The sequence below is a fragment of the Papio anubis genome, chromosome 1 (genome assembly GCF_008728515.1).
Source record: "Papio anubis isolate 15944 chromosome 1, Panubis1.0, whole genome shotgun sequence".
NCBI lineage: Eukaryota > Metazoa > Chordata > Mammalia > Primates > Cercopithecidae > Papio > Papio anubis.
The window spans coordinates 26060625-26081345 of NC_044976.1; the positions used below are offsets into that span (position 1 = coordinate 26060625).

Here is a 20721-nt window from a genome sequence, read left to right on the forward strand (position 1 = left end):
TGAGCGAGGCTGGGCGGGCTCCTCCAGCTCCGATTATGGGGAACTTCTTTCCCAAGCTCCCCACCTTCTTTGGGCTTGGGCGGCTACAGAGTTCTAGTTAACTGTGCGCCGCCTTCGTTCCAATTGTACCCCTAGTGCTCCCAGAAAGCAGCTCCATGGAAACCAAAACATCACAAATCCCCGAAGGTATCGCGAGAAGCGCAGATGCGCCTGAGGCCGTGGAGAGGCGGAGCGAGGGCGGGAACGCCGAGCAAGTAGGGCGGAGCCTGAGCTCTTCCGAGGTCTGGCAGGCCGGGAGCCTGTCCCCTCCAGGCAGCGCCCCCGCGTGACTGCGCTTTACATAATCGCGGCCTCTAGCGTCACAGTGGCGTACTCCAGGCCAGACCGAATCAGAGTGGGCGAAAGCTCCGTGTTCCGCCCCTTCCCACTTGATCGACGTCAAAGCCCACCAGTGAGCGGGCGTCTAGAATCGCCGAGCCCGCCCCAGCCCGCCCAGGTCCGCCCCGACCCGCCTGCGCCCGCCCGCCTGCTGCAGCCAGCAGCCTGCCGCCGCCGCCGGGTTGTGCCTCAGACTGTCAGATAAATCGGCGGGCCGGGCCGGCGGGTTGGTGAACGCGGCCCGGGCCGGACATGGCGGCGCTCTACGCCTGCACCAAGTGCCACCAGCGCTTCCCCTTCGAGGCGCTGTCTCAGGGGCAGCAGCTGTGCAAGGTGCGCGGGCTGGGGCGGCGGCCGGGAACTGGGGACGCAGGAGGCGCGGCCCGGAGCTCCTGATTCTGTGGGGACGCCCGGCGGGGTCCCCGGAGCAGGGTGTGGCAGGCCCGCCAGGCTGAGGACCCGCACCCACCCCGCTGGGGGCCGGAGGGGCACGTGCGGGAGCCTGGGCCGGGTCCACGCTCCCGCGGCCGGCGTGTCCGGGTGCTTAGCAACCGCGGGGATTGTTCTCGGACCCCGTGAGGTCGGGGGAGGGACAGCGGGTCCTCTGCTTGCCCTGACTGGTCGCCCTCGGGATGCCTTTGCGCTGCCTCCCCGGCCGCCGCGGTCTCCCTGGTCACAGACGAGGGGACCTCCTGCCCCTCCTGGGACTGAACTCCAAAGTTGGGTGCTGCCTGGGAGGAGTGTGTCGAACTCGGGCTCCTCACGGGCACTTCTCGACCAGTTACAGAATCGGAGGTAGCAAGGCTTGTTTTTTTTCTTTAAGCCCCGCACTTTTCGGCCAGTCTCAGAGTCGGAGGCAGCAAGGCTTTATTTTTTAAAAAACCCCACATTCTGGCTCACAGATCCGAGGGATCACTTCTCAGCATCCAATTGGGGTCTTCGGTCTTCCCTAACTAGCTGCTGCTTAGTTTTTACTCCTGAAGGTCCAACTTCTTTTTCTTTTAAGTTGCTTCATCCCACTTTGACTTTTTAAGTGACTAGAGTTGCTGTGAGGCAACAGTTAAAAAGTCACTAAACTGTCTGAAGAACAATGTTGGGGTATTCCCAGTAATCCAGAGTTTGTGTCTCTGATTTGGATAACTCATAATTGTCACTTTTGCCTCAGATGGTCATGACTTTCCATTTGCCAGTCTTTATATACAGGTCTGAGGGAATGCAAGTGCTTGAGTGCCCTTTTTGGCCTCAAAATATGTATATATGATTTTAAGGAAGTTATGTATATATAAATAATAATAATTTTAATCCAGCACTTTCATTTCACAAGTAAACCTCAAAATCACACAGTGGCAGAAGAACCAGGCCTGGAATTCAGGGTTTCTGATTCCCAGTCTGGGGGCTTATTCATATATATGTTTGTTTTACAATTTATGGCTAGTTCCATATAATCCATGTAAGTTCTTACTTAATTCCCACATCAACAGTAGGGAGGTGATGCCAGTATTACAGAGGAGAAAAGTAAGGCCCAGAAAGTTTAAGTGACTCACTCAAGCATAGTAGCTATGCTAGAAATAGTACCCAGGTCGGTTTCCTACTGAAGGCTGTTTCCATTTGTGACTGCCTTTTAAAATTATATCCTCATTTCATTTCAGGAATGTCGGATTGCACACCCTGTTGTGAAGTGCACCTACTGCAGGACTGAGTACCAGCAGGAGAGGTAGAGTTTTGTTGACCATGAAAGATATTATTAATAGGCTTTTTTCCTTTTAAAATCTATAATTGATTGCATTTCATGTACAGATCTGTAATCAGTTGCATTGTAACATACAAATCTGTAATCAATCACATTATATACAGACTATAATTGCTAAATATTTAGGTCTGTGATCCATCTTGAGTTAGTTTGTGTGTGGGATGAGATATACAATGAAGGGTATATAATACATACATTGTTTCCTAGTTATTATCTATTGTTTGCTTAAAACTTTTTTTTTTTTTTTTGAGACGGAATCTCGCTCTGTCACCCAGGCTGGAATGCAGTGGCGTGATCTCGGCTCACTGCAACCCCTGTCTCCCAGGTTCAAGCAATTCTGATGCCCCAGTCTCCCGAGTGGCTGAGATTACAGGTGCCTTCTACCACGCCCACCTAGTTTTTTTGTATTTTTAGTAGAGACGGGGTTTCACTATCTTGGCCAGGTTGGTCTTGAACTCCTGACCTCATGATCCACCTGCCTCAGCCTCCCAAAGTGCTGGGATTACAGGCGTGAGCCACCACGCCTGGCCTGCTTAAATTCTTAAAGTTCTTTTTAAGACCCTTGATCATTTTATATTGTGGTTATAATCTTTCTGACAAGAAGAAACCAATCCCACAACAGTAAAACATGAGCTTCATGTTTCAATATGTACATATACAGAGATTGAAGAGTGTATAAGCCCAAAGAAGATACTTTTGGAAATGTGACAATCCTGATAAGAGTTTGTTAGCTCTAGTCACATTTGAAACTCACTTGCCATTACACTTTTCCTTGGGCAAATCTCTTTTTTTGTTTGAAACAGAGTCTCTCTCTGCCAGCAAGGTTGGAGTGCAGTGGAGCCATCATGGCTCACTGCAGCCTGGACCTCCCAGGCCCAAGTGATCCTCTCACCTCAGCCTACAAAGTAACTGGGACCACAGGTGTGTGCCACCATGCCCAGCTAATTTTTTAATTTTTGTAGAGATAGGATTTTGCCATGTTACCCAGGCTGGTCTCTTACTCCTGGGCCCAAGTGATTCCTTCCTCCTTAGCCTCTCAAGATGTTGGAATTACAGGCGTGAGCCACCATGCCTGGACAAATCTCATTTTTAAAAGTGTGAAATGGGCCGGGTGCGATGGCTCACGCCTGTAATCCCAACACTTTGGGAGACTGAGGCGGGCGGATCAGGAGGTCAGGAGATCGAGACCATCCTGGCTAACATGATGAAACCCAGTCTCTACTAAAAATACAAAAAAATAAGCTGGGCGTGGTGGCATGCACCTGTAGTCCCAGCTACTCGGGAGGCTGAGGCAGGAGAATTGCTTGAATCCAGGAGGTGGAGGTTGCAGTGAGCTGAGATTGCGCCACTGCACTCCAGCCTGGGTGACAGAGCAAGACTCTGTCTCAAAAAAAAGTGTGAAATGCAGGTATGAATGGTCAGACATCTTTAGGGGGCATTTCCATAGCAACAAAGTTATTTTTTGGTATAGCAAATTTGACTTTTGCAGAACTTTTGCAAATCCTGCCTTGAGGAGGGTGGGGTCTATTTGTTAATTCATCCATTAGACCTAGAAGCCTATTTTTAATTAGTCATTTCAATTCTTAGAATATCTTCTCCAGGATTTTATCATGGATTTTTTTTTCTTTTTTGAGACAGGGTCTCTCTCTGTCACCTAGGCTGGAGTGCAGTGAGATGATCTCAGCTCACTGCAGCCTCCCCTCTCCAGGCTCAAATGATCCTCCCACCTCAGCCTCCCATATAGCTGGGATCAGGGGTGCATACCACCACACTCGGCTATTTTTTTTTGTATCTTTAGTAGAGACGGGTCTTGCCATGTTGCCCAGGCTAGTCTAGAACTCTTGAGCTCAACCAGTCTGCCTGCCTCAGCCTCCCAAAGTGCTGGGATTACAGGCGTGAGCTATCACACCCAGCCTATCATGGATGTTTTCAAACAAAAAAAAGGTTAAAAGAATTAGTGAACACCCATATACCCTCTACTTAAATTCTATAATATACACTTTACTGTATATTCACCTATCCATCTGGTGCATCTCTCTGTCCATCACTATACCAATTCATTTTGTTTCCGATGTATTTAAAGTTGCAGACATCAGTATACATGATCCTTAAACACTTCAGCATGCACAGCATTATTTAGAGTTAAATATTTGTTTGCAGTTTTTTTTTTTTGGCAAAATTGGCTTATACTAACATACTTAAATCTTAAATATATCAAGTTTTACAAACGTAGACATCTGTGTAGCCCCAAACCCTATCAAAATACAGAATGTCACTATCACTCTATAGAGTTCTCTCATGCCCCATCCTAGACAATCCCCATACCCTTGCTTCCTCCAAGTAACCACTGCTCCACTTTTCATTCCCACTATAAATTAGTTTTGCCTATTCTAGGACTTCATGATAGTGGAATCATACAGAATATACTCTAGAAACTTTATATTTTAGTTCTTAAATTTAGGTCTGTGGTCCATCTTGAGTTAATTCACGTGTGGGGTGAGATAGGAACTTTGACCCTTTATTTAAACTATACATACAAATTAATTCAAGATGGATCATAGAGTTATTTTTTCTTTTTCTTTCTTTCTTTTTTTTTTTTTAGTTGTTATTATTGAGACAGAGTTTCACTCTTGTTGCCCAGGCTGGAGTGCAATGGCGCGATCTCGGCTCACTGCAACCTCCGCCTCCCAGGTTCAAGTGATTATCCTGCCTCAGCCTCCCAAGTAGCTGGGATTACAGGCATGCACCACCACACCCAACTAATTATGTATTTTTAGTAGAGATGGGATTTCTCCTTGTTGAGCAGGCTGGTCTCAAACTCCTGACCTCAGGTGATGTGCCTGCCTCAACCTCCCAAAGTGCTGGGATTACAGGCATGAGTCACCACGCCCAGCCTAGAGTTAGTTTTTCTTTGCATGTTTTTTAACGTGTTAGGAGCATATGTATATATTGGCATCTACCCCATTCCTTCAGTAGTAAATCTAGGCGTAAATCGAAATGCTATTCAACATCACAGAATCACTGATGCTAATCCTCTTTCTAGAGATTTCTTTGAATGTCCTTCACTTCTTTTACTGTCTTTTAAAAGTAACAGAAAATTGCCCTGGAAAATAATTTTTAATTTAAATATTTTCTACTCTAAGGTTTTTCTTTTGTCTATTTTAACTTTATAGTCACTTTCATAGGAATTGTATGGGAAAATGATCACAAAGCAGAGAATAGACTAGACTTTTTTTTTTTTTTTTCCGAGACAGGGTCTCACTCTGTCACTCAGGCTGGAGTGCAGTGGCGAAATTGTAGCCCGCTGAAGCCTTGGACTCCCAGGCTGAGCCTCCTAAAGTGCTGGGATTACAGGCATGAACCACTGTGCCTGGTCTTAGATTTTTATGTGATTTATTAGTTTTTAGCCCCAGAGTACTGCTTAAATTGTCTTTATACATAAGACATTCATTTTTACCTCCTTATATGAAGAGTTAGACTTTTATTTGAAGATGATTTTTCCCCCAGGGCAGCTTTATTAATTCACACATTTAGGTAATATGACCTCTGGATCTTCACAAGGCAAAGGATGTTTTTATTTTTGTCAGTGCTTAACTCTTAGAGAAATCAGAATTTTTTTTTTTTTTTTTTTTGAGACTGAGTCTGGCTCTGTCGCCCAGGCTGGAGTGCGGTGGCCGGATCTCAGCTCACTGCAAGCTCCGCCTCCCGGGTTCACGCCATTCTCCTGCCTCAGCCTCCCGAGTAGCTGGGACCACAGGCGCCCGCCACTTCACCTGGCTAGTTTTTTGTATTTTTTAGTAGAGACGGGGTTTCACCATGTTAGCCAGGATGGTCTCGATCTCCTGACCTCGTGATCCGCCCGTCTCGGCCTCCCAAAGTGCTGGGATTACAGGCTTGAGCCACCGCGCCTGGCCTTTTTTTTTTTTTTTTTCTAGACACAGTTTTGCTCTGTTGCCCAGGCTAGAGTGCAGTGGCTCAATCTCGGCTCACTGCACCTTCCATCTCCCAGGTTCAAGCGATTCTTCTGCCTCAGTCCCCTGAGTAGCTGGGATTACAGGCACACGCCACCACACTTGGCAAATTTTTTTGAATTTGTAGTAAAGACTAAAAATAATCAACATGGTTTCCCCGTGTTGGCCAGGCTGGTCTCGAACTCCTGACCTCAGGTGATCTACCTGCTTCGGCCTCCCAAAGTGCTGGGATTACAGACATGAGCTACTGTGCCCGGCCTAAATATTGACAAAGTATTTGATCATAGTGTCTTTTTCCCCACCTCTGGTGTTTTCATATGCCTTTACTTATGAAGGAGAACACAGAGTAAGGTTAGCAAAGATAGAATCTCTGAGTTTATATTCCAAACACACATGCTTTGTCACTTCAAATTTCCCAACTATTCATCCGAATTAAGGAGAATTTTTTTTTTCCTGCTAGTCCATTTTAGTATACTATTTTGAGGGTGTTCTCTGTATCTGATAATTTTACTTAGTGATACTTGGGGATGTCATAATTAGAAATAACTCACTCTCCATTTTAGCCAAAGCCTCACTTTATTTGAGATTAAAAAATCCATAACCACATAATAATCTTTTTGTTTTTTTGAGGTGGAGTTTTGCTTTTGTTGCCCAGGCTGGAGTACAGTGGTGCGGTCTCAGCTCACTGCAAACTCTACCTCCTGGGTTCAAGCGATTCTCCTGTCTCAGCCTCCCGAGTAGCTGAGATTTCAGGCGTGTACCACCATGCCTGGCTAATTTTTGTATTTTTAATAGAGATGGGGTTTCACCATGTTGGCGAGGCTGGTCTCGAACTCCTGACCTCAGGTGATCTAACCCCCCTCAGCCTCCCAAAGTGCTGGGATTACAAGCGTGAGCCACCATGCCCAGCCACATAATAATTAAAAGAGTTATTAGAGGCTAGGTGTGGTGTCTCTACTAAAAATACAAAAATTTGTTGGGTGTGGCGGCATGCACCTATAATTCCAGCTACTTGGGAGGTTGAGGCATGAGAATCGCTTGAACCCGGGAGTAAGAGGTTATAGTGAGCAGATTGTACCACTGCACTCCAGCCAGGGGTACAGAATGAGACTCTGTCTCAAATATATTAAATAAAAATAAAAGAGTTATTAGAAAGATACTCAAACTTCTGTTAACCAAGCATCCAGACCATATTTCACCTTGGCCTTTAGCAATGAGCAAATTCCTTGGACTTAAGGAGGTATCAGTTTTCAGATATTCTAAGAAAAGCCTGTGTCTGTTTTTTCCTTAACAGTAAAACCAATACAATATGCAAGAAATGTGCTCAGAACGTGCAGTTGTATGGAACGGTAAGTAGGATATTTTCAAACCTAACAGTGAGTACTAGGGTCTTGTGGAACCTTACCTTCTGTGACCTACTAATGTCTTTACAATATTTTTATTAGAAGAAATAGTTATGTGTAATATATCTGGTACTGATTTCAGCTTTCACATTTAGCTAATGCTTATTGTTAAGGAATTCCGTGCTTATAGTCACACTGCCAGGATTATGATTATAATTTTCCTCGAGAGGCTTCAGTGACCAGTATGGAAAGAGAAAGAGAAAGATGAAATTTTTTTTCTTTTTGTGACCGAGTCTTGCTCTGTCACCCAGGCTGAAGTGCAATGGTGATCTAGTTCACTGCAACCTCCACCTCCTCGCTTCAAGTGATTCTCCTGCCTCAGCCTCCCGAGTAGCTGGGACTACAGGCACATGCCACCACACCTGGCTAATTTTTGTATTTTAGTAGGGATGGGGTTTCACCATGTTGGTCAGGCTGGTCTCGAACTCCTGACCTCAAGTGATCCGCCCACCTCAGCCTCCCAAAGTGCTGGGAGGCAAACTTCACCCAGCAAGATGAATTTTTATAACTTTGATCCCTTTGTTTGGTAATAATTGACTAGTTATTTTGATGAATGATTCTCTTTTTCTCTTAGTGTTATAGTTCAGGATGTTATGTGCTTGTAGGCATTCTCCCAACACGTTTATATGCTGATAATAGCAAAGAGGCCTTTTCAGAAATTTGGAAGCCCTTGCTAGTTTCTCCAAAGAGCTGGTTCTGTTGAATAGACATTCAACAGAAGACTTCATAGAAGTCTCTGCATACATACTAATGGGTTTTTGTTATTTGTTTATTTATTTATTTAAAAATCAATAGTCCTGTGCAGAAAAACACTTCACATAGTGTTAAGAATTGGGCTTCATGGCCGGGCGTGGTGGCTCATGCCTATAATCCCAGCACATTGGGAGGCTGACACAGGTGGATCACCTGAGGTCAGGAGTTCTAGACCAGACTGGCCAACATGGTGAAACCTCATCTCTAGGAAATAATACAGAAATTAGCCAGGCATAGTGGCGGGTGCCTGTAATCCCAGCTGCTCTGGACGGAGGCTGAGGCAGGGAGAATTGCTTTAACCCGGGAGGCGGAGGTTGCATTGAGCTGAGATTGCACCTCTGCACTCCAGCCTGGGCAAGAGAGCGAGACTCCGTCTCAAAAAACAAAAACAGCAACAACAAAAAAGAATTGGGCTTTATTTGGTCAATATAAAAGCATATCTATGAAGTTGGCAATACATTTGTACCATGATTAATGAACTACAAAGTAGGAATTAATGCTCTTTTAAATGCAGTGGTATTTTATGAAAATAACACTTGACTCTTTTTTTCCCCCTTTAAGCCCAAACCTTGTCAGTATTGCAACATAATTGCGGCATTTATTGGGAATAAATGCCAGCGCTGCACAAATTCAGAAAAGAAGTATGGACCACCCTATTCTTGTGAACAGTGCAAGCAGCAGTGTGCATTTGACAGGAAAGATGATAGAAAGAAGGTAAATTTCTGTGTTTTTCTTGATTTCTTTTCTTCCTTTCAGAGAAATTAAGGTGGGCTAACTGTGTTAAAAACACATTTAATAGGCCAGGCACGGTGGCTCATGCCTGTAATCCCAGCACTTTGAGAGGCCGAGGAGGCGACTGGATTATGAGGTCAGGAAATCAAGACTATCCTGGCTAACACGGTGAAACCGCGTCTCTACTAAAAATACAAAAAATTAGCCAGGCGTGGTGGCACATGCCTGTAGTCTCAGCTACTCTGGGGGCTGGGGCAGAAGAATCACTTGAACCCAGGAGGCAGAGGTTGCAGTGAGCCGAGATCATGCCACTGCACTCCAGCCTGGGTGACAGAGCAAGACTCCATCTCAAAAACAACAACAACAACAACAACAAAGAAAAAACAACAACAAAAAAACACATTTAACAAAGAAAGATTTCTCAGTTTCTTTCCTGGTTCTATTATTGACCTTAAAGAAGATATTCATATTTTGTTCATAAAATGTGGACCATTATATTCTAACATTTCACAAGAATATGAATTACAGTGATCACATAAGTGAAATGGTGATTGGCAGAATTCTATAGAATTCTGTAAAGGAGAGATTATAACTTAAGCAAGATGGAGTGGAGTGGCGTTACCAGTTTTACTATCTGGCTCTTTAAATGTTTCTATCTGTTGAAATTCAAGATTACAAGGTTACATTAGAGGGAAGCTCTATGTGGAAGGGTGTACCTTGATAGAATCAAAATGATTTAGAGCTTGGTCATATTACTCTCTTGCTTAAAATCCTCCAGGGGTTTCCAGTTGTGCTTATAATAAAACTCATATCCCTTCTATGGCCTGCAACCCCATACCCAGCTCTCAGCCTCATCTTGCATCATACTTTCTGCCTCTCACCTTGCTCCAGCCATACTGGCCACCCTGTAGTCTGTCTGACATGCAGATCTCACTCCGACCTTTGCACTGTCTATCCTTGTGCCTAATGTACCTTTCTCTAGGGTCTCATAACCGGCTCCTTATGTCAGCTCTCAGCTCAGATACCACCTGCTCATAGTGACCTTTTACTGACTCCCTCAGTCATTATTTACCATACTATTTTATTGTCTTCATAGCATCTCACATATTGAAAACTAGTCTTGCTTATTTGGTTACATGTTTGTCCACCCCCACTAGAATGTGAGCTCTTTCTCCATCTCATTCTCTGCTTTATTTCCAGTGGCCTGGCACATAGTAGCTGCTCAATAAGTATTTGTTGAATAAAAGATTGCAGTTGAGAAACTCTTTTTCAGTGGCCAGAGGTGCTTTTAGGAGGTGCCTGGGCTCAAGGGTTGATTCTTGCTTACCAAATTCATTAACTTACAATGGAAGGATATAACTTTCCATTGACTAGGATACTCCTGCCTGCCAACCAGGACACCTCTTCCCTGTATCAAGATACTGAAGAATCTGAATTAGTAATCAGGAGGTAGCACAAGCAGCAGTCCCCCCAACTCCTGGGACTAGCTGAATGACCCTGCCTATTTACCCTCATTATGCATCACTTTCTTCATCTTTCTCTGTGGGAATAACAATAGTTACTTCACAAAGACATGGGGAAATGTATTTCAGATAGGTATATAAAACAATGTTGAACCTGGCACATAATATAACACAGTGCATGGCTCCTGTATTATTACTGATTGGAATAGTTCATTTTTGTTAATCTGGTTATACTAGAATTTATTACCTTTCTGCTTTATAAATTACGATCCTGTCTTAAGTGTTTATAGATATTTTTAGACATCTACATGTTCATAAACTTTAGGAGAAAGCTAAATTTAGGGATTAAGAGTAGGGAATTTGGGCCAAGACCGGTGGCTTACACCTGTAATCCCAGCACTTTGGGAGGCCGAGGCGGGTGGATCACAAGGTCAGGAGTTCGAGACCAGCCTGGCCAACATGATGAATCCCCGTCTCTACCAACAATATTAAAATTAACGGGTTGTGGTGTCTCACACCTGTAATCCCAGCTACTAGGGAGCCTGAGGCAGGAGAATTGCTTGAATCCAGGAGGCAGAGGTTGCAGTGAGCCAAGATCACACCACTGCACTCCAGCCTGGGCAACAGAGTAAGACTCCATCTCAAAAAAAAAAAGTGGGGTATCTGGACTCAGAATGTGTGGATTGAAATCTTGGTTCTGTCAGTTATTAACTGTGTGACTTTGGGCATGTTAATCTGTCAGTGCCTCAGTCTCCACATCTGTAAATTGGGATGATCAGATCTCAGTGTTGTTACAAAGGTCAAGATATTAGTAAAACTCTTAGAATGGAATCTGGTACATGATAAATACTCAGTGTTATCTATGATGATTTGTTTTTGATGGTTTAATTCTCAGAGGATGCTATTTTATTTTATTTTTTTGAGATGAAATCTCACTCTGTCACCCAGGCTGGAGTGCAGAGGCATGACCTCAGCTCACTGCAACCTCTGCCTCCCAGGTTCAAGTGATTCTCCTACCTCAGCCTCCAGAGCAGCTGGGATTACAGGTGCGCACCACCATGCCTGGCTAATTTTTGTATTTTTAGTAGAGATGGGGTTTTACCATGTTGACCAGGCTGGTCTTGAACTCCTAACCACAAACTACTGACCTCAAGTGATCAGCCCACCTTGGCCTCCCAGAATGCTGGGATTACAGACATGAGCCACCACGCCCGGCCAGTGCTCTTTTATTTCTTTTGTTGTTGTTTGAGACGGAGTTTTGTTCTTGTTGCCTAGGCTACAGTGCAATGGCGCGATTGTGGCTCACCACAACCTCTGCCTCCTGGGTTCAAGCAGTTCTCCTGCCTCAGCCTCCCGAGTAGCTGGATTACAGGCATGCGCCATCGTGCCTGGCTAATTTTGTATTTTTAGTAGAGGCGAGGTTTCTTCATGTTAGTCAGGCTGGTCTGAAACTCCTGACCTCAGGTGAGCTACCCGCCTTGGCCTCCCAGAGTGCTGGGATTACAAGTGTGAGCCACCGTGCCTGGCCTGCTCTTTTATTTCTAAAGTTTATTTTTAAGAGAGAGATCTGAAAAACATGTCTTGTGAATCTATGTGCAATTTTGATGTTCATTGTTTGCTCTCTTTCAGTGGAGTTGTATTGTTTTGAAACTCTTTAATGAAAGCTCTTACCTGGGGAAGGTCTTACAGGGTGTTTTAAAATTATGCCTTCAAGGCCAGGTGCAGTAGCTCATGCCTGTAATCCCAGTACTTTGGGAGGCTGAGGTGGGCGGATCCCTTGAGGCCAGGAGTTGAAGACCAGCCTGGGCAACATGGCAAAAACCCTGTCACTATTAAAAATATTAAAAACTCAGCCAGGCATGTTGGTTCACGGCTGTAATCCCAGCACTTTGGAAGGCTGAGGCGGGCAGTTGAGGTCAGGAGATTGAGACCAGCCTGGCCAACATGGTGAAACTTTGTTTCTACTAAAAATACAAAAATTAGCCGGGCATGGTGGCATGTGCCTGTAATCCCAGCTACTCAGGAGGCTGAGGTGGGAGAATCGCTTGAACCTGGGAGGCAGAGGTTGCAGTGAGCTGAGATCGTGACCTTGCACTCCAGGCTGGTTGACAGAGTGAGACTCCATCTCAAAAAAAAAAAAAAAAAAAAAAACTAGTCAGGGTTGGTGGTGCATGTGTGGTTCCAGCTACTTGGGAGGCTGAGGTGGGAAGATCATTTGAGCCTAGGAGTACAAGGCTCCAGTAAGCTGTAATTATACCACTGTGCTGCAGTGTGGGTGAGAGAATGAGACCCTATCTATAAAATAAATAAAAATAGGCCTTCAAGCCAGGCCTGATGGCATGCTCTGGTAGTTCCAGCTACCCTAGAGGCTGAGGTGGGAGGATCACTTGAGCCCAGGAGTTTGAGTCCAGCCTGGGTAACATAGTGAGACTTTGTCTTTAAAAATTAATAACAGGCCAGGCGCAGTGGCTCACGCCTGTAATCCCAGCACTTTAGAAGGCTGAGGAGGGCAGATCACGAGGTCAGGAGTTCGAGATCAGCCTGGCCAACATGGTGAAATCCCATCTCTACTAAAAATACAAAAATAAGCCGGGCGTGGTGGCACATGCCTGTAATGCCAGCTGCTCGGGAGACTGAGGCAGGAGAATTGCTTGAATCCTGTAGTGAGCCAAGATCGCGCCCCTGCACTCCAGCCTGGGTGGCAGAGCAAGACTGTGTCTCAAAAAAATAAAATAAAATAAAATAAAGTAATAATAATAATAAACAGCCTTTCAGGCCGTATCCCGTAACCGTGAAATGAACCAGATTGAAGTTTGGTTTCAAAGTTCATTGTTATGTTTCTTAACAAAAAATTAAATGCTTATCATGTACCAGACACTGTTCCAGGTATTAGAAATACACTAATGAACTGAACAGACAAGACCTTACTCTCACAGAGCTTACATTTATGTGTGCAAAAGAGAAATGGGTGAGGAGAAAAATAACAAATTTTAGATATTAGTGCTATAAAGAAATAAAGTACGTGATAGGGAGTGACTGGGAAGTCAGCCTATATTGGGCAATCAGGAGAACCTCTGAGGAAATAGCATTTGAGTGGAAACTAGGATGATGAAAAGGTGGTAGCCATGGGAAGCTCTGGAGGACAAAAATTCCAGGAAGAAGGACCAGCTGTGGAAAATCCGTAAGGCAGGAATGAGCTTGGCACATGATTAGAACAGAAAGAAGGTGGAGTGAACATGGGGAAGAGGAAGGAAACAAGGTTATAGAGGCAGGTAAGGTAAGTCAACATAGGCCATGAGGCACACTGCAGATAGCCCACTACACTACAAGAAGGTGAATGGGTGAAGCTTTGAGGAGTTCAACTGGGCTGTGGAACGCCACAATGGCATTTTCGCCTACTTTATTGGTTCTAAGGATGCTGGAGGAAAAGCTGGTGCCCCTATTGTATGCATGCTGAACCAGCCGTACGAAAGGGACTGAAGCACGTTAGTGAAGGGTGTGTGTTTGTCTGCTGCCAAGTAGAAGAAAAGCCTTATTGGAAAGATCCAAATAATGACTTCAGAAAAAACTTGGAAGCAACCACAGTGCCTACACTACTTAAATATGGAACACCTCAAAAACTGGTAGAATCTTAGTGTCTTCAGGCCAGCCTCGTGGAAGTGTTTTTCTCTAAGGATTAAGATTTGATGATGGCAATTATGTCTTGATTTTCTGATTTGTTCTAATGTAAAAAAAAAACTGCATATGGCAGGGTGTGGTGGCTCATGACTATAATCCTAGCACTTTGGGAGGCCGAGGCAGGTGGATCACTTGAGCCCAGGAGTTGGAGACCAGCCTGGACAACATGGCAAAAGCCCGTCTCTACACAAAAATACAAAAAATTAGTGGGGTGTGGTGGTGCACACCTGTAGTCCCGGCTACTTGGGAGGCTGAGGTAGGAGGCTCACCTAAGCCTGGGAAGTCGAGGCTGCAGTGAGCCAAGATTGCACCACTGCACTCCAGCTTGGGCGAGATTGTGAGACCCTGTCACAAAACAAAAATGCATAGTTGCTTTGAATTCATGTTAGCAATAAATAAATAAATGATAATGTAAAAAAAAAAAAAAAAAGGGCTATGGACCGGGCGTGGTGGCTCATGCCTGTAATCCCAGCACTTTGGGAGGCTGAGGCAGGCGGATCATGAGGTCAGGAGATTGAGGCCATCCTGGCTAACACGGTGAAACCCTACTAAAAATATAAAAAATTAGCCAGGCATAGTGGCAGGCGCCTGTAGTCCCAGCTACTTGGGAGGCTGAGGCAGGAGAATGGCGTGAACCTCGGAGGCGGAGCTTGCAGTGAGCCGAGATCGCGCCACTGCACTCCAGCCTGGGTGACAGAGCGAGAGTCCGTCTCAAATAAAAAAAATGGGCTATGGTACAGAGTTTGAATTTTATGGTATGATGAGAAATCATTGGGTTTTAAGGAGAGAAGATGGACTCATAGGGTAACTTACTCTTGGGAGCCAGTGCTATGGCTTTACCCTGCAAGATTGGCTCGCCCATCCTCAACAGCAACCTGGCCAGTTTAGGGGTCAAGTGCCTCCGTATGCTAGACTCTGGGGCCACCTGGATGTCATGGATGGGCACTTTGTTCCCAACGTCACCTTTGGTTATCCTGTGGTAGAAAGCTTTCAAGAGCAGCTCGTCCAGGACCCTTTCTTTGACATGCATGTGATGGTGTCCAAGCTGGAACAGTGGGTAAAACCAATAGCTATAGCAGAAGCCAGTCTGTATACCTTTCACCTTGAGGCTACTAAGAACTCAGAGGCTTTGATTGAAGACATTTGGGAGAATGGGATGAAGGTTGGCCTTGCCATCAAATGAGGAGCTACAGTTGAGTATTTGGCACCATGGACTAATCAAATAGATATGGCCTTGGTTATCACAGTGGAACCTGAGTTTGGAAGGCAGAAATTCATGAATGATATGGTGCCAAACATTCACTGGTTGAGGACACAGTTCCCATCTTTGGATAAGAGGTCGATGGTGGAGTAGGTCCTGACACTGTCCACAAGTGTGCAGAGGCAGGAGCTAACATGATTATGTCTGGAAGTGTTGCTATGAGGAGGAGTGAGGACCCCAGATCTGTGATCAACTTGTTAAGAAATACATGTTCAGAAGCCACTCAGAAACGTTCTCTTGATCAGTGAGACCATAAGGTGCCCAATGTTGCTGCTCATGAGATCTCCTTTTTACCAGAAAACAGGAATATTGACTACCAAATCATATTGCAGCTGAGGCAGTACTGCTTTTCTGAGCAATTATTCATTCTAATGATTAAAATTGATTGTGCAGAATATTCTAAGAGGTTAGAAATTGGCATGTCTAACTACATTTTTAGTGAAGCAATTTAACGATTCATGTGGTGAAATACTCAGTTTTTATTAGGAGATTTGATTTTTTTTTTTTTTTTTTTGAGGCAGGTTCTCACTCTGTCGCCCAGGCTGGAGTACAAGTGGTATAATCTAGACTCACTACAGCCTCAGCCTCCCGGGCTCAGGCGATCCTTCCAAGTAGCTAGAACTACAGGCATGTGCCACCACGCCCAGCTAATCTTTGTATTTTTTGTTGAGACAAGGTTTCACCATGTTCCATGTTGCTCAGGCTGGCCTCAAACTCCTGGTCTCAAGCAATCTGCCTACCTCAGCCTTCCAAAGTGCTGGGATTACAGGTGTGAGCCACTGTGCTCAATTGATTTTTTATAAAGAGTAAAAATATGGCTGCATTAAGGTTACAAACAGAAATGTGTCTTAATACCTAAGGAGGGCATACTAGCTACACTATAAAAAAATTTTTTTTTTCCATTTTACAGTAGAGAGAAAAAGAAAAACAGGCCGGGCACAGTGGCTTACGCCTGTAATCCCAGCACTTTGAGAGGCCAAGGTGGGGGATCACTTGAGGTCAGGAGTTTGAGACCAGCCTGGCCGACATGGTGAAACCCCATCTCTACTAAAAATATAAAAAAATTAGCCAGGCGTGGTGGTGGGCACCTGTAATCCCAGCTACTTGGGAGGCTGAGGCAGAAGAATTGCTTGAACCCAGGAGACGAAGATTGTAGTGAGCCAACACAGTGCCACCGCACTCCAGCCTAGGCGACAAAGTGAGACTCCGTCTCAGAAAAAAAAAAAAGAGAGGATGTAATCATTTACATTTAAGAAACCCTTTGGCGGCTATGGGGAAATGGCTTATTGGAGGTAGGGTGATCATTTGGGCAGCTCTTACAGCAGTGAGAGATGAGAATGCCAACGGAAGCAGTGGAGTTAGAAAGAAGTGAGTAGATTCAGACTGATGGACTTGCTGATGGGTTGGGGGATGGGGAGCAAAGAGGCTTTTGCCGATGAGATAAAACACTTCAGGTAAATGATGATGTGGCCTACCCATGTTCAAGATGAAGCACAAGATCTAATTTCAGAAATAAGAAATGAAAACTGTAAAATTCCGTAATGTATCAGCATATTCCTTGCCTAACCTGAGAAATTCCAACCAGCCCCGCTGCCCTGTCATCTGTCCTACTGTGCCTCCAGTGGTTTTTCAGTCTGAATGCTGCACAGAGACACCACAGCTTCAGAGGGTGGCAAAAGCTACATTATGCTTCCTAGCTTTGGGCCCTGCTGCGTGGTGCAGTTACTTCTGCTCAAAGGAGTCAACTTTTTCTAATTCAAACAGCGCCATGGCAGGCCACCGCCAGGGACTAGGCCCTGGAAGCTGCTTACTCATTGTTCTTTCTCTGGGGACCCTCTTTCCATCTGAGAGATGGTATCCAGCATACCACTTTGTGAACCTTTTGTTTTTTTCTTTTTTGAGACAGAGTCTCGCTCTGTGGTCTGGGCTGGAGTGCAGTGGCCGGATCTCAGCTCACTGCAAGCTCCGCCTCCTGGGTTTACGCGAACCTTTTATAAAGTATTAAAACTGAGGTATTGGAGGGTGGGTTTGGGGAGATGTTGGCCAAAGGATTTCAGTTACATAGGAGGAGTAAGTTGAAGAGATCCATTGTACAACATGGTAACTATAGTTAATAAAATGTACTCTTGAAAGTTATTAAAAGAGTAGATTTTAAGTGTTCTCACCACAGGGGAAAAAAAAAAAGTAGGCCAGGTGCAGTGGCTCATGCCTGTAATCCCAGTGCTTTGGGAGGCCAAGGCAGGCAGATCAGGAGGTCAGGAGTTCAAGACCAGCCTGGCCATCGTGGTGAAACTCCATCTCTACTAAAAATACAAAAAAAAAATTATCTGGGCATGGCGGCAGACGCTTGTAATCCCAGCTACTCGGGAGGCTGAGGCAGGAAAATTGCTTGAACCCAGGAGATGGAAGCTGCAGTGAGCTGAGACCGCACCACTGCACTCCAGCCTGGGCAACACAGCGAGACTGTCTCAGAAACAAACAAAAGTTGTATGAGGTAATCCATGTTAATTATCTTGATTTAGCCATTCCACAATGTATACATATTTTTAAAAATATTTATTCATTTTTGAGAAAGGGTCTCACTCTGTCACCAAGGCTGTAGTACAGTGGCACGCTTACAGCTCACTGTAGCCTCGACCTCCCAGGCTTAAGTGATTCTCCCACCTCAGCCTCCCTAGTAGCTGGGACTGCAGGCATGCACCACCACAACTGGCTGATTTTTGTTGTGTTTCTTTTTGTAAATGGGTTTTGCCATGTTGCCCAGGGTAGTTTCGAACTCTTGGGCTCATGCGGTCCACCTGCCTCAGCCTCCCAAAGTGTACATATTTCAAAACAACATGTTTTACACAATAAATATATACAAATTTTGTCATTTAAAAAAAAATGGCCAGATGCAGTGGCTCACGCGTGTACGTCCAGCACTTTGGGAGGCCAAGACAGGCAGATCACTTGAGCTCAGGAGTTCAAGACCAGCCTGGGCAACATGGTGAAACCCTGTCTCTACAAAAAAAAATACAAAAATTAGCCAGGCATGGTGGTGCACACCTGTAGTTCCAGCTACTCGGGAGGCTGAGGTGGAAGGATTGCTTGAGCCCAGGAGGTGGAGGTTGCAGTGAGCCGAGATCATAACACTACACTCCAGCCTGGGCAACAGAGCAAGACCCTGTTTGGGGGAGAAAAAAGAAAAAAAAAAACCCAACAACTGATTAGGTGAGCTTGGTGGCATGTGCCTGTAGTCCTGGCTGCTCAGGAGGCTGAGGCAGGAGGATTGCTTGAGCCCAGAAGTTTAAGGCTGTAGTGTACTACAATGACACCACTGCATTCCAGCCTGGGTGAGTGAGATCCCATCACTAAAAAAAAAAATCCAAAAAACTGTAAGGATGAATTTTATAATTCATCTTCTGTCTTCTCTTCTCCCTGCTGAGTTTTCCTTAATGAGAACCATGGTCTTGTGAGAATTTTACTCTTGTCTGTGTTTGCTAAGTTGAAGAGAAACAAAACAAAAAGATATAAAATTAGCAGCTGAAATTTATTTATTTAATTTAATTAATTAATTTATTTATTTTGAGATGGAGTCTCACTCTGTCACCAGGCTAGAGTGCCATGGTCTAGCTCACTGCAACCTCCACCTCCTAGGTTCAAGCGATTCTTCTGCCTCAGCCTCCTGAGTAGCTGGGACTACAAGTGCACGACACCATGCCTGGCTAATTTTTGTATTTTTAGTGGAGATAGGGTTTCACCATGTTGGCCAGAATGGTCTCAATCTCCTGACCTCGTGATCCACCCACCTTGGCCTCCCAAAGTGCTGGGATTACAGGCATGAGCCACCGTGCCCGGCCCCGCAGCTGAAATTTATTAAGCAACTTTTATGTGCCTGGCACTGTGTTAAGTGCTTTACCTACATTATGTCACTAGATCCTTGTAGCAGCCCCCTGTGACATGCCCAAAGTCACAGCTCATAAGTTTCAGAACTGGGACTGAACCCAAGGGTTCTAGCTCCTAATACCACGTTTGCAGCCACTGCACTAGATTCCCGCTTCTTTATCTTTATCTCCTCATCTTTCAGGTAGATGGGAAATTGCTGTGCTGGCTGTGCACACTTTCATACAAACGGGTCCTTCAGAAGACCAAAGAGCAGAGGAAACACCTGAGTAGCTCTTCTCGTGCTGGCCACCAGGAGAAGGAACAGTATAGTCGCCTGAGTGGTGGTGGCCATTATAACAGGTAACCTCAAGATGCATAAGATAGGACTAGAAGTGCTGGTAGGTCAGATGTAATGCTCACATAACCATCATGGTACATACCATCTTATATGCATTTTCTATATTCTCTGTAGGTACTAATCTGTAGGAGGAAACTCATTTGTCATATTTTATAATTCATATATCTTCCAAGAACCAGAGAGATTTCCATAAAGTGTCAGGATTTCCTGACTTTGTATTGTGTCTGAAATGTTCGTGGAACTTACCCTACTTTGGTTTGTAGTGTTCTCACCCTTAGAGTGGATTCTCTTCCCAGAAGATTGGACATTTCACTTTCTGAGAGATACAGCTTTTCCATGCATATTTAGCCAGGAGGCTAATAGATGTTCTAGGTTTGTCCTGGTGGCACCTAGTCAAAAAGATGTATTTTCATTGTTGTTTTAAACTTACTTTCAGAGTATCTAGTATTGTTAACAGTTCTGGCTCTGGATGGAATCCTGGCTGTGCCAGGTTCTCTGTGGGGATCTTGGGCAAGTTTTCTCATCTGTAAAATGAGGGAAGTAATAGTATTACCTCATGGGGTTGTTTTGAAGATAAATTAGTACATGCACAGTGATTGTTTTTATAACTGGCATATAGGAAATATTCAATACATTTCAGGTTTTGTTTGTTTGTTTGTTTGTTTTGTTATTACCATTATGACTTTGTTTAATCAGCAAGCATTAAGTACTCTCATGGGTCAGGGATGCTGGTGGGAATGAAGAGCTAAGTACAAGTCATGCTGTTCTCCAAGAGTATGCAGTCTGGTAGGAAAGACAGACTTATAAACAGATGATCTTAGTATAATGTAATGGGTACCACAGTGGAAACATGTCAAGAATGCAGATATGAGGGTAGTAATGAACTGCCTTGAGAAGTCGGGCAAGCAGGCTTGGAGAAGAGCTGGCATTAGAGCTATATCTTAGGGTGAGTTGGAATCCTTAGGGATGGAATGGGCAGAGGCATTCTAGGCTAAGAAAATAGCATTTGCAAAGGCATGGAGGGCATGAGACCACATGGAACCCTGGAGAATTGTAAGTCCTTTTATATTACTGGAGCTTTTGGCTGGGAGCTGGGGAATGGAAGGAAAA

The 20721-nt window shown here is 44.7% G+C and overlaps 1 protein-coding gene and 2 pseudogenes across 2 annotated transcripts in view; all 3 read left to right on the forward strand.

Moving 5' to 3' along the window:
• Positions 1-515: 515 nt before the first annotated feature.
• The window catches only part of FAM76A (family with sequence similarity 76 member A), a 38171-nt gene continuing 17965 nt past the window's right edge, over positions 516-20721 (forward strand). For both annotated transcript variants that reach the window (XM_031666068.1, XM_031666075.1), the window contains exons 1-5: positions 516-711; positions 2028-2092; positions 7394-7448; positions 8817-8969; positions 19456-19613. In XM_031666068.1, coding sequence (XP_031521928.1) covers positions 631-711; positions 2028-2092; positions 7394-7448; positions 8817-8969; positions 19456-19613 — 512 coding nt within the window. In that variant the 5' untranslated portion in view covers positions 516-630. The remainder of the gene's footprint in view (positions 712-2027; positions 2093-7393; positions 7449-8816; positions 8970-19455; positions 19614-20721) is intronic.
• On the forward strand, positions 13118-14262 carry LOC103882847 (annotated as a pseudogene).
• On the forward strand, positions 14777-15937 carry LOC101003095 (annotated as a pseudogene).